The following is a 12,869-nucleotide window of genomic DNA, read 5'->3' as shown; positions in this document are numbered from 1 at the left end:
TTTATGTTCCGACTCACCTGCACAAATGTAATGGCATGTGCATGTGCAACTTCATGGGTCGCATCATGGTCTACTTCTAGGAGGTGGGCGTATACCAGGAATTCCGTGCGAATTCGACAGCGCAGCCGGCGACACCGTTAGGGCCGTCCATTCACTGGAACTCTGACCGTGACCGGCGATAAGTGGTTAGCGGCCGACCTATAAAAGCGAAAGCACCAAGGGAGCGGACACCACTTTTACTGCACACCCAGCCATCAGAGCATACCATGCAGGTATGTATTGTAAGAATACTATTGATATGATACCCTGTTGGCCACTAGGGAGTTCATTTCAAGCCAAAAGCACTGGGTTTATCGACGTGACATGCATTGCACGGATAATGGTGTTAATGGATAATGGATAATGGGATATATATATATATATATATATATATATATATATATATATATATACAAATACATATATACCTATATACCCATATATCGTAGCAAAACAGCTCTGTTGAACTGGCTGCTTCATCCGTCAATCATCCTTTCACTGCATTGCAGGGTCTCGTCATTGCCGCCGTGCTGGCTGTGGCCGCCGCCGCCCCGGCACCGGAGACGCCGGGCTACAAGCCCTCTCCGGCCTCCTACCACCCGGCCACCTCCTACAAGCCGGCCTCTTACCACCCGGAGCCCCAGTACAAGGAGGAGGCCAAGCCGTTCGCTTACGACTACGCCGTCAACGACCACTACACCGGAACCAACTTCGCCAAGAAGGAGGAGAGCGATGGCCATAACACCCAGGGGTATTACTCGGTGGCTCTGCCCGACGGCCGTGTCCAGCACGTCAAGTACGTCGCCGACAACTACGGCGGCTACAACGCTGAGGTCACCTACGAGGGAGAGGCCCAGTACCCCGAGTACCATCCCGCCCCTGCCTACAAGGCCGCTGCCCATGCTTACAAGGCTGCCGCCCCTGCCCACAATGCTGCCGCCCCGGCCTACAGGGCTGCCGCTCCGGCCTACAAGGCTTCTGCCCCTGCCTACAAGGCTGTCGTTCCTGCCTATAGGGCTGCCGGCCCAGCCTACAAGGCTGCCGCTCCGGCCTACAAGGCTGCCGGCCCTGCCTACAAGGCTGCCGGCCCTGCCTACAAGGCTGCCGCTCCGGCCTACAAGGCTGCCGGCCCTGCCTACAGGGCTGCCGGCCCTGCCTACAAGGCTGCCGGCCCTGCCTACAGGGCTTCCGGCCCTGCCTACAAGGCTGCCGGCCCTGCCTACAAGGCTGCCGCTCCGGCCTACAAGGCTGCTGGCCCTGCCTACAGGGCCGCCGGCCCTGTCTACAAGGCTGTCGCCCCTGCCTACAAGGCTGCCGCCCCTGCCTACAAGGCTGCCGGCCCTGTCTACAAGGCTGCCGCTCCAGCCTACAAGGCTGCTGCCCCAGTCAACAAGTCCGTCTACAAGCCTGCTTACAGCTCTCCTACCCCGGCATACAAGCCTGCGTCATACTGGTAAACCACTGAGGATGACCTATTTAAATGCATGAATGCTGTGTTGTGATGGTTTCTGACCTGCGGTATTTCAATACAAGGATCTACGGTCTGAACTAACGACCTATGAAATATGGACCATGTGGTCTTGATTGTGGGTGTCATGTATTTTCCAGTGGGATAGTTTCATTGATGCGGCTGTGTTAGGGAAGTAAGATTTTATGACGTATTGATGCAGTCCCTGGGGATATCCTGCTAAGTTGGCGCGTGGGTGCATTGGAGAAAGTCAGTTGTTTCTGGTCATCACCGATTGAGGGACGACGCTAAATTGTCATATATTTGGGGAGGGGCTCTGTTTCCCGTTCTTCTGGTCTCCGGCCACCTGGTTTGGTGGGTGCGAGATCCATCTTTTCATCGTTTGTAAGAAAAAATCGTCATGACTGTTAGGGTGACCAGTGATTCACACCCAGTTATAAATTTTTTCTCGCTGTAGCAAGTTGTGTGTGGTAAAGCTTATGGCGAAATTCCCTGGCAAACGGATAAGAGGTGCTTGATTTTTTTAAGCTCCTCTGCCACGCGACAACCTCATTAGAATGAAGAGCCATTCCTTTGCTAGTCTCTGTAATAAATCCATGACCGTTCCAGGCAGAAATTGGTGAGACTGACACAACTCTTTCAGCACTCAGCCTCACCACAAAAAATTGTCTGGGTTGTCTGGGCCGCGACTCTGCCCGTCACGCACGTCACGGCGATGCACAGCCAACGCGTTAGCTCGACAAACTCATGGTGCAAAGCCGACTCCTGTTTGAAGTGACAGAAAATGCGTACGGAAAATACACCGGATTAAAAGAGGGTGGGAAAGGACTTTTAGGGCACCAATCGGCACCGTTTAAGCATCAGGTCACCGACAGAAATATAAACGTCACGTGTACCATAAGGTCAGGCAGAGTTGCGAAAAGCGTGATAACGTCACTGCTGGCGCTGAGATGATGTACAAATATGCCGACGAAACGCTGCTGTACGACTTAATATCAAGCAGGCCTTCTCCCTTTCATTCGAAAACCTGCACGCCTGTGTGAAACCAACGGAGTCACGCTGACCCCAGCTGAGTTCTGCCGCCGGAAAGTCAAGGTTGTGGATACCACCTCTCTGAGAAAGATGCAGATTATAGACGGAAGTTTCTCCAATTTGTCAACCCGCAGCCCAGCCCGCCCTGCCTATCTATTGATCCAGCTCGAAAAAGGTTGCCATGCTACAATGCTGAACAGCCATTAACCTGCGAGCATTAACAAGCGCCAGGGTGAACGTTTGAATACCACTTGTTTAGGTGGGTGGGGCCAATTTTATTCTCTAAGATCTCAGACACTAAGACATCTATTTTTACCAAATTCAAAGGCTTTCTTAGACTGTTAGTTAACTGACTTTTGACAAAATCTGAGGTTCCTAGCTCATGACCTTCGGATCAAATAACGTTACGCAAGGCTAAAATCCAGATTGGTGTCCAAAGTGCACCAGAACGTAGATACCTCTAGTGAGCAGAATTTCACTGGTGCTCATTTAAGGCCACTGAACTTATTGGACCCTTTGCGGGTCATGGCGACCGAAGTCACACAAAACTGCTTTGCGTTTTGTACTTGAATAAGCGTCAAAAATTACGCGAGGTACTATGTTTCTAAAAATAAAATGTTGACTTGGATCCCTTGATGTCAATGACCTGTCGTTACGGGACGAGCCTTATTAATAGCCGGAAATCGCTAGTTTTTCCATTTTATTGACGTATTAAGTTCTGCTTCTTTTGCTGCCCAAGTCTACGCCCATGCGACAAATGAAAAATTGGCGCTTTTCCAACATTGAATGTTCTGTTCGGGTGAAGCTTACACTCACGGAGATGGTTCGTTGTTTTTTTGAGCAAAGTTCTTAGTAGCATGATATGCTACGGAGATACGTGCTAAGTTTCCTTCTCATGCATCAAGTTCAATGTTGGTTTGGAATGTCAAATGAGATTTTGGTTAGCTACGGATTGGAAGGGGATGATGATCACTTGTTTGGAAAGCCTACCTAGGGTAAATTATGTCTACCTGTTTATGCACTGAAGTTGTATTTGTATTTTAATTTGCATTACATCATAAATGAACATTGTGGAACAGCAGCATAACTCATGGAAAAGAGTTGAGAGAAGAAGATAGTAAAGCTGACAATGGCTTTTTAATGTGGTGTGTCTGTTTTCCTAAACTTATGGAATATCAAAGGTTGCAACTTATGGAAAACAATTGGAGCAAACTCTGGACCTTGAGCGCATTCTGGAACTGAAGCACACTTGCACACCTAAACGAACCATTTCTCTTATAACATATTTGATGGATAGGTATACCGTCATATTTTGGTGGTGTGCACATCACTCCAATTGTGTAGAATTCTGCATTAGCATGAAGGCTATGGATGTGATTTGCTCTGTGAAATAGCAGTTTTTAACGAATATGGTGCGATTGATTGGTGTTGTTTTCGATCGTTTTGCTGCATCCATCAGTATTTAATATCAAGATGTGATATGATGCATCTGCGGTTTGATCGGTGCAATGATTGTCTCTTTGATTGTGGTCCTTAGTGGCCTGATAAGTTTAAACTTTGACGCAATATCATTTAAAGTGATACAAAACTATTGTGCCCATTTAGCTGCAACTCATGTTTTGGCAATGTACAAAACAAGCACGTACAAGCTTTCTCAAATGGGGCAAATAGTGCAACTTAGTCTTTAATTTGGACCACATTATGTCTGCCCACATCATTTTGTCACTCTCCATAGCTTCAATGGTGATCTGTGGTGGTATATATCATGCATGGTTTGATGTGAAGTGATCTAACATATTTTCTTGTTATTGACATATTACTGTTAACTTCTTACCTGGCTTAATTTTTATTCAGTCACATGCATGCCATTGTGCCTTTACCAGGTTTGACTTTATATCCTAACTCTTTTTTCTAGCACCAATCTCGGTGTACAACTACCTTGCGGTGCATATCTGTGTTAGTTGGGATCATTTTTATATGATGCAGTCTTATTTAAGACCTATCATTCTTTAAAAGTAGCATAAAGTGTGGTCGGTGGCAATTTCGAAATAAGCAGGCATGCTTTATTGCGCTTCATTCGATTGTTCAAAATGCACAAAATCCAAGCATGCACTCCAGCGTCTCTGATATTTTGCCCCACATCTCATATCAACGCGTCATTGTATGCCATCAACAATTGCCAGTTGTTTAATCCAGAGCGACGTTGTTCGTTTGTGCAAGACGCTTCGATCGCGATTGCCGCTCGGCTTAACTTTGGTGCGGCCGGTTTGCTGGCACCGACCGCGCGCCACCGTTGGCATCAATCGGCCAGGCCCCGCCGCCGTCGGCACCGACCGGCCGCGCGCCGCCGCCGTCGGCACCTGCCGGTTACGTGCCATACCTTATCTATTTTCGACTATTTCTTGGTCACGGAGTATTTTGGGGGTCATGACCTAACCAGGGCCAAACGTGTTTTTGTGGTTATCTGCTTTCATGGTGATATTTCCAGATGGGCCATTAACCATAATGATAGACAAATCTAAGACAAAATAAGCAAAGAATAGATACAAATCAGCAGAAATATAATAAGACCTAAAAGGTGACCTGTCGTCAGGCCAGTCACTGCCGGTATATTAAAATATGTTAGATAATCTATTTCTGTGTCGCAACATATCAGGTTGATCTTTTACGCTCATCCTCGACACAAACATGTCTCTCATAAACGTGACACCAGGTCAACATTTTAATGCCTGACTTGCATGGTCTTGTCTGGGTTGGTGACACCACCTACGTGGGTGAAATAGTTTCCGCAAGGGGTCAAACAAGCAACTTTAAGGCTAAAGATCGCCAGATTTTTTGTCATGGCGATTAAATATTAATGCTGCATATGTTGCAAGGAGTTTTGGTCAAGGTTCCAAATATTTCAGACATTTCCCTGTAAAGTTGTAATATGGGCCAAAGTTCAAGGACAAAGCGGAGCTGGGTGGCTTAAGTGTGTAATACTAGAGGACAAAAGGTATGAGAGGGTTACTCGTTGATGTTCGTCCGCTTGCAAGAACCACCTACTTTTAAAGTAAAGCAGGCCAAACCGAATTTCTTGAAAACAAATACGTTATGTATACTCCTATACTCACAACGTTTCAAGGTATATGATCCAAGGTGGACAAACGCTCTGATCTACTGTATTATGTCATATATGTCAAAAATTTGACGGTTTGCCTGATTGGGAAAATGCGTGTATAATTTCTAATAATTTAAGGCCGAACCGAGTTTTGCTCTTAATTCCATTCTGGTTGAAGGAAAAACTTATTCTGTATGTTAACTTAACCATATAGGGCGAACACTTCGCGATTTCAATCGATCTAGCACGTTACAGGCCACAAAAAGACGCAACGTCTGGCTTGCGGAACAACTTAATATATGTCGGCAACGTAAAGCAACGTGCGCATGAAAATGCATATTTCTCTTTTGCAATTGATAGAGACGTGTACAAGGTATTTTTACAGTTCTTTGTGTATGCCAACGCTGTTTTTAACCCAAAGAATAAGAATCAACACTTTGAACACACAAACACACAGGCAAAGTCCGCCGCCAAAACACACCATGCAGGTACCTACTGGAATGATACTATTGTGTATTGCACGGGTAGTGAGATTGATATATATATATATATATATATGCCTATATATCGTAGCAAAACAGCTCTGCTAAACTGGCACCTTCATCCGTCAATTATTATCTCACTGCATTGCAGGGCCTCGTCATTGCCGCCGTGCTGGCTGTTGTCGCCGCCGCCCCGGCACCGGAGACGCCGGGCTATAAGCCCGCTCCGGCCCCCTCATGCAAGCCAGCCTCTTACCACCCGAAGCCCCAGCACAGGGAGGAGGCCAAGCCGTTCGCCTACGACCTACGCCGTCAACGACCACTACACCGGCACCAACTTCGCGAAGAAGGAGGAGAGCGATGGCCACAACACCCAGGGATATTACTCGGTGGCTCTGCCCGACGGCCGTGTCCGGCACGTCAAGTATGTCGGCGACGACTACGGCGGCTACAACGCTGACGTCACCTACGAGGGAGAGGCAAAGTACCCCGAGTACCACTCCGCACCTGCCTACAAGGCCGCCACCCGTGCTTGCAAGGCTGCCGCCCGGCCTACAGGGGCTGCCGTCCCTGCCTACAAAACTTCTTGCCCCAGTCTACAAGCCCGTTTACAAGTCTGCTTACAGCTCTCCCACGCCGGCGTACAAGCCTGCGACATACTAGTCAACCACTGAGGATGACCTATTTAAATGCATAAATGCTGTATCGTGACGATTTCCGACCAGCTGTATTTCAATACAAGGATCTACGGTCTGAACTAGCAACTTATGAACTATGAACCATGCGGTCTTGATTGTAGGTGTCACACGTTTTCCAGTGGGAAAGTTTCATTGATGCGGATGTGTTGGGAAAGTAACTTTTTATGGCATATTGATGCAGTCCGAGGGGATGTCCTCCTAAGTTGGGGCGTGGGTGCGTAGGAGAAAGAGACATTTTAGTCAGTTGTTTCCGATCATCACCGATTGAGGGGTGACGCTAAATTTTCATATATTTGGGAGAGGGGCTCTGTTGCCCGCTCCCGTGGTGTCCGGGTACCTGGATTGATGGGTGCGATAATTCATCTTTTCATCATTTGTAAGAAAAAGTCGTCATCACTGTTAGGCTGACAAGCGATTCGCTCCAGTTATGTAGCTACTATTTTCTTACCTAAGCAAGTTGTGTGTTGCAAAGGTCAAGCCGAAATTCCCCGGAAAAGGGGGGTAACAGGTGCTCGATTTTTAAAGCTCCTCTGCCACGCGACAGTCTGATTAGAATGGAGAGCAGTCTCTTTGCTCGTTACTGCAATAACTCCATGACCGTTTCAGGCAGAAACGCGTCAGACTGACACAACGCTCCCAGCACTCAGCCTCACCGCAATCGTCTCGGTTGTCTGGGCCGCGACTCTGCGCGTCACACACGTCACGGCGATGCACAGCCAATGCGCTCGAGAAACTCGTAGCGCAAAGCCGATTCCTGTTTGAGGTGACAGAAAACGCGTGCGGAGAATGCACCGGACTAGAAGAGAGTGAGAAAGGACTTTTGGGACACCATCGTCACCGTTTAGGCATGAGATCACGGAATAAATATAAACCTCACATGCGCTATACGGTCAGGCAGTGCCAACGAGCGTAGTGACGTCACTGTTGGTGCTGAGATGACGTCACTGCTGGCGATGAGATGATGTACAAATGTGCTGAGGAAACGCTGCTGTACGACTCCCAATATCAAACAGACATTCTCCCTTTCATTGGACCCACCTGCACGCCTGTGTGACACCACCGGAGTCGCGCTGAACCCAGCTGGGTTCACGTTCTGTCGCCGGAAGATCACGGTTGGGAGCACAGCCCCCTCTGGGAAGGATACAGACTAGAGACGCAACCTTATCCAGTATATCAGCCCGCAGGCAGGCCCGCCCCGCCCAGCTAGTGATCCAGCCCGACAAAGCCCGCCATGCTACAATGCCGATGCGCCATTAACCTACAAGCATTGACAGGCGACGGGGTGGCCGGTTGAATACCACTTGTTCAGGTGGGCGGGGTCAATTCGGCCCCGTAAGATCTCAGAAACTAGGAGAGCTAGAACCATCAAATTAAGAGGGGTTTCAAGCACTCCCAACAAGTTCCATGTTGGGAGTGCATGGGAGTGTCAAATTTGGGATACCAAACAATCTGCTATTCAATTACTACACCAATGCAAATTTGGCGTCGGTTACCCACGCCGCTTGGAAACCATGCCGGAAAAACCTTTGAAGGTTAAATGACCTCTACCCGAGCGCGTGTTAAGCTATCGCATATGCATGTATTATTTCGCGCTCATTTTGGGTGTACACATTCACACGTATTTGGCTGGAGGACAAGTTGACCCACACCCCGAAGTTTTTTTCTGGAGTGGAGAATAAACGGAAAGAAAAAAGCACCATGACGTCATACGTGCCCGGGTCGTACTGAAATAGTCTCCAAAATAATGTGCACGTCGTCGCCGGCGTGTAGCTCAGAAACTAGAATGGTTAAGGTGTTAAGAAAGACAAGGATGCAGTCCAGTTGAGAGTTTATTTAGCTTAAGGATACTTGGAAACAAGGAATACGCATGCATGTATGAGGATGGTCAGCCAGTTTCCGCTTCCTCCTGTGCTTTTCTAAGAAATGCCGCATGTGAGTGGGGGGACATGCTAATGATATAAGCTATCTCAAGCATTCAGCTTCATTCCTTCATTACGATATTTATGTTCCAATATTCTGGTTTCTCTTCGGACTTAACCCACTTTATAGTTACTGGCGGATGAAACGCGACCAAAATTGTAGCAAATTGGATACGATGTGATGGGGCCAAAGGGGACTAGGACGAGGCCAGATCAGCTGTCAGCTGAGGATGGAGAGGAAGTCTAAATTGCTCAAATAAATGATTTCAAATAGTTGGCATGACCGCCTGGGTTCAGAGTTGGCTAAAAAGAGATTGATACGAGCATGCTGCGTCGTAAGCTGCATGTTCTTGGCCGTACATCTTCCAACTCAGACTCAACAGACAGACAATCAATTCAATCAACAATCCCGATAGACAATCAAACAAACGATCCCGGGATTCCGGGATTTGGTGACCGGGGAAACTATTTTGGTGTTATATGTCAGACATTGCCAACTTCCAACTTCCTGCAGAAATTGAGTGGCGTGTCCATACACAACTTCATGGGTCACATCATGGTCTACTTCTAGAAGATGGGCGTGTACCAGGAATTCCGTGCGAATTCGTCAGCACAACCGGTGACACCGTTGGAGGCGTCCGTTCACTGGGAATCTGACCGTGACCGTGTATCAGTGGTTAGCGGCCGACCTATAAAAGCGAAAGCACCAGGAAGCAGACACCACTTGCACTGCACACCCGGCCATCAGAACAAACCATGCAGGTCTGTGCTGGAATAATACCGTTGATATGGGTGCCCTATTGGCTACTGGAGTTTATTTCAAGCCACGCACACTGTAGGTTTAGCGATGTGACATGCATTGCTTTGATGGCGATGTTATACATATCCACAGCAAACCTGCTCTGCTAAATTGGCTGCTTCATCCCTCAAATATCCTCTTAACTGTTATAGCAGGGGCTCACATCCATTGTGGCATTCCAGGGTTTCGTCATTACCGCCGTGCTGGCTGTCGCCGCGCCGCCCCCGGCGCCGGAGACCTCCGGGCTACAAGTCCTCCGCTTGCGGCTCCCTACCACCCGGCCCCCTCCTTACAAGCCGGCCTCTTACCACCCGGAGCCCAAGTACAAGGAGGAGGCCAAGCCGTTCGCTTACGACTACTGCTGTCAACGACCACTACACCGGCACCAGCTCGCCAAAGAAGGAGGAGAGCGATGGCCACAACACCCAGGGATATTATTCGCTGGTCTTTGCCCGACGGCCGTGTCCAGCCACCGTCAAGTACGTCGCCGATAACTACGGCGGCTACAACGCTGAGGTCACCTACGAGGGAGAGGCCCAGTACCCCGAGTACCATCCTGCTCCGGCCTACAAGCCTGCAGCTCCGCTCTACAAGTCTGCCCACAAGCCTGCGTACAGCTCTCCCGCCCCTGCCTACAAACCTGCAGCATACTAGCCACAGGGTGAGAGCGATTGTCTATCTAAATCTATTCATGTTTGTGTTATAATGTTTCATTTGTTTGCTCTCCGTTACTACAATAAAAAGGTCTCGCCGAGTCTTGGTGTTTGAGTAGGTAATCCTACGTTTTCCACCGTTCAAATGTTCCTCGCCCAGCTGTGAGAAACGACATCCGCATAACCCGAAGGCAACGACCACGAATGTTTTTTATAATGACTTTTGAGTAATGTCTTGTCAGGGATTGTAGGTACGTACAAACATTTCATCTTTACATGCTTCTGATTTTTCGCTTGAATTGTAGATGAATTCAAGACATTTCATTTTCCGGAAGCAGTGTTTCCGTTTTCAACACAAGTGGTATCATGTGAGGCACCACGCTGAAGCTGTCGACGGGTGGCTATCAGCGCATTGTCTCATTAAGCACATCTGGCCCGCGCATTCTGAGGAATGAGAACGTCTCTTCTCTTCTAAATTGGAGCGACCCCAAACCGTGCTAATTAACTACACTATGTTTACGAAGTCGCCAGGTGATAAAGCTGTCACGTTATGTGAATAACGGGCTCTCGATGTTTAACTGGGTCACAGGGTTATGACGTCAGTAGTGAAGGCTCGTAAGAAATTACACCTTTGCAAGGCTCGTAAGAATTACACCTCGGTCTGCACACCTTTGCAGGCGAGCAGCTGAAAAACTGGAAGAGTTTATGTCTTAAGAAACACAAGGCTGTGAACTGCACCGAATGATCTTCAACATGGCTATATGAGTTTAAAGATCCATACATCTGTGAAACACTCCCTTTCATGTACAATAATTCTGAGAATCAGATAAAGATGACCATTGTAGATATCAACAGCCACGAGAGGTCATTACTTAATGCTCATTACAAGAATATTGTGGTTATTAGCTTCAGTTCATGCCGATGTCATTTTACTGAATCAGGACCAAAGACATTTGCACCCTTGCACCGTTAGCACCCAAACGCAAGGAGAGCTCCTTCTGAACTCCGTGGCTAAAACAAATCCTTTATTGAAAGACAGGTCAGGAAAAGACAAGGGTCATAACAGAAACATTAATGAATATAAACAGAAACCCGTCCTCAACCCGTGACTAGTACGCCGCAGGGTTGTATGCCTGGGTGGGATGGCTGTAAGTAGGCTTATCGGCAGCCTTGTAGGCAGGGGCAGCAGCCTTGTAGGCGGGGGCAGCAGCCTTGTAGGCAGGGGCGGGGTGGTACTCGGGGTACTGGGCCTCTCCTTCGTAAGTGACATCAGCGTTGTAGCCGCCGTAGCTGTCGACGACGTACTTCACGTGCTGGATGCGGCCGTCGGGCAGAGCGACCGAGTAATATCCCTGGGTGTTGTGACCATCGCTCTCCTCGTTCTTGGCGAAGTTGGTACCGGTGTAGTGGTCGTTGACGGCGTAGTTGTAGGCAAACGGCTCGGCCTCCTCATTGTACTGCGGCTCCGGATGTGTAAGAGGCCGGTTGTGGGATGGGGGCCGGGGAGGACTTGTACACCAGCGTTTCCGGAGCTGGGGTGGCGGCGGCGATAGCCAGCACGGCGGGCAACAACGAGACCCTGGAATACCATAGAGAATATGATATTGAAGAGTTGGCCATTTGAAAAGCGCTGCTTTGCTACGATATTCTTTATATGCTCGCTCTTCCGTAGACAAGTTGTCAAACGCTTAACCTGTATTTAACTGTCCTGAAATAAGCTCTGGCAGTCAAAAGAGTAACATTTCAGTAGTATAGTTCCAGCCCTCACCTGCATGGTGTGTTCTGATGGCCTCGTCTGCAGCGCAAGTGATGCCTGTTTCCATTTTGCTTTCGCTTTTATAGGTCGGCCGCTAACCGCCACACACGGTCACGGTCGGCACCCTAGTGAACGGGCGGCTCCGACGGTGTCACCGGCTGCGGTGACGAATTAGCACGGTTGTGCAATGTCGTCTACCCCCCCCCCCTCCCCTCTCCCCCACACACATACACATAGTCGACATCGCATAGAAAAGTTATTGACTCGATCGGAATGGGCCATCTCGGCACATCCATGTTTGTGTATGCCTTTTCCGCGTGTTGTTAAGCTAAGGGCTTAATTGACCTTTAGTTTTGGATACACCTACTCAGTGCAGGAGCATCGAGTGGCCAAACATTGATATGCGTCAGTGTGTTCAAAGGTGGGGATGATGCCAGGTAAGCAGGCCTAAAATACATAATTTGGTCCTAACCAAGACTTGTAGGTTTGAATATTGACTGAGGCTGAATCAGGCATACCTTAGCGCTTAAGATTTCGGCAGCCTGCCAGAGCACGTTTCCGATGGAGTAAGCAAAACTAAAATACGACTAAAGCAGTATGAGGTGATGTACATGTTATGAGGAAGTTTTACAAGACAGGACAGCTTTTTCTTGGATGATTATAGCTCGCTATTTGCTTAGCGTCCGTCCGTGCGTCCTGCGTGCCTGCCTGCTGGCTGGTTGACTGACTGGCTGGCTAGTGGCAGAACTAAGGGAGGAGGGGGAAGGGGGCTCGTGGATCTTTAGCCCCCCTCCCGTCACGTTCTGGTGCAGTTCCTCACAACGATACGACTGATTCCGGAATTTGTTGACCGGGGATACTATTTTAGTTTTACATGTCAGACATTGCTACGCAGACATTGATGTGCAGAGCCCAGCAGTCGC

The 12,869-nt window shown here is 48.5% G+C and overlaps 1 protein-coding gene across 1 annotated transcript; it reads left to right on the top strand.

The window, feature by feature from the left end:
• Positions 1-266: 266 nt before the first annotated feature.
• LOC119090279 (cuticle protein 16.5-like) lies at positions 267-1,199 on the top strand (the record flags this gene model as incomplete). Its single annotated transcript, XM_037213061.1, has 2 exons — positions 267-272; positions 759-1,199. Coding segments are annotated over exons 1-2 (447 nt in total), but the record flags the coding sequence as incomplete, so codon positions are not given.
• Positions 1,200-12,869: the final 11,670 nt, after the last annotated feature.

The sequence above is a fragment of the Pollicipes pollicipes genome, unplaced genomic scaffold (genome assembly GCF_011947565.3).
Source record: "Pollicipes pollicipes isolate AB1234 unplaced genomic scaffold, Ppol_2.1 Scaffold_3087;HRSCAF=3621_pilon_pilon_pilon, whole genome shotgun sequence".
Classification (NCBI taxonomy): Eukaryota; Metazoa; Arthropoda; class Thecostraca; order Pollicipedomorpha; family Pollicipedidae; genus Pollicipes; species Pollicipes pollicipes.
The sequence above is the reverse complement of the archived record's forward strand: the minus strand, read 5'-3'. Positions and strand labels throughout refer to the sequence as shown.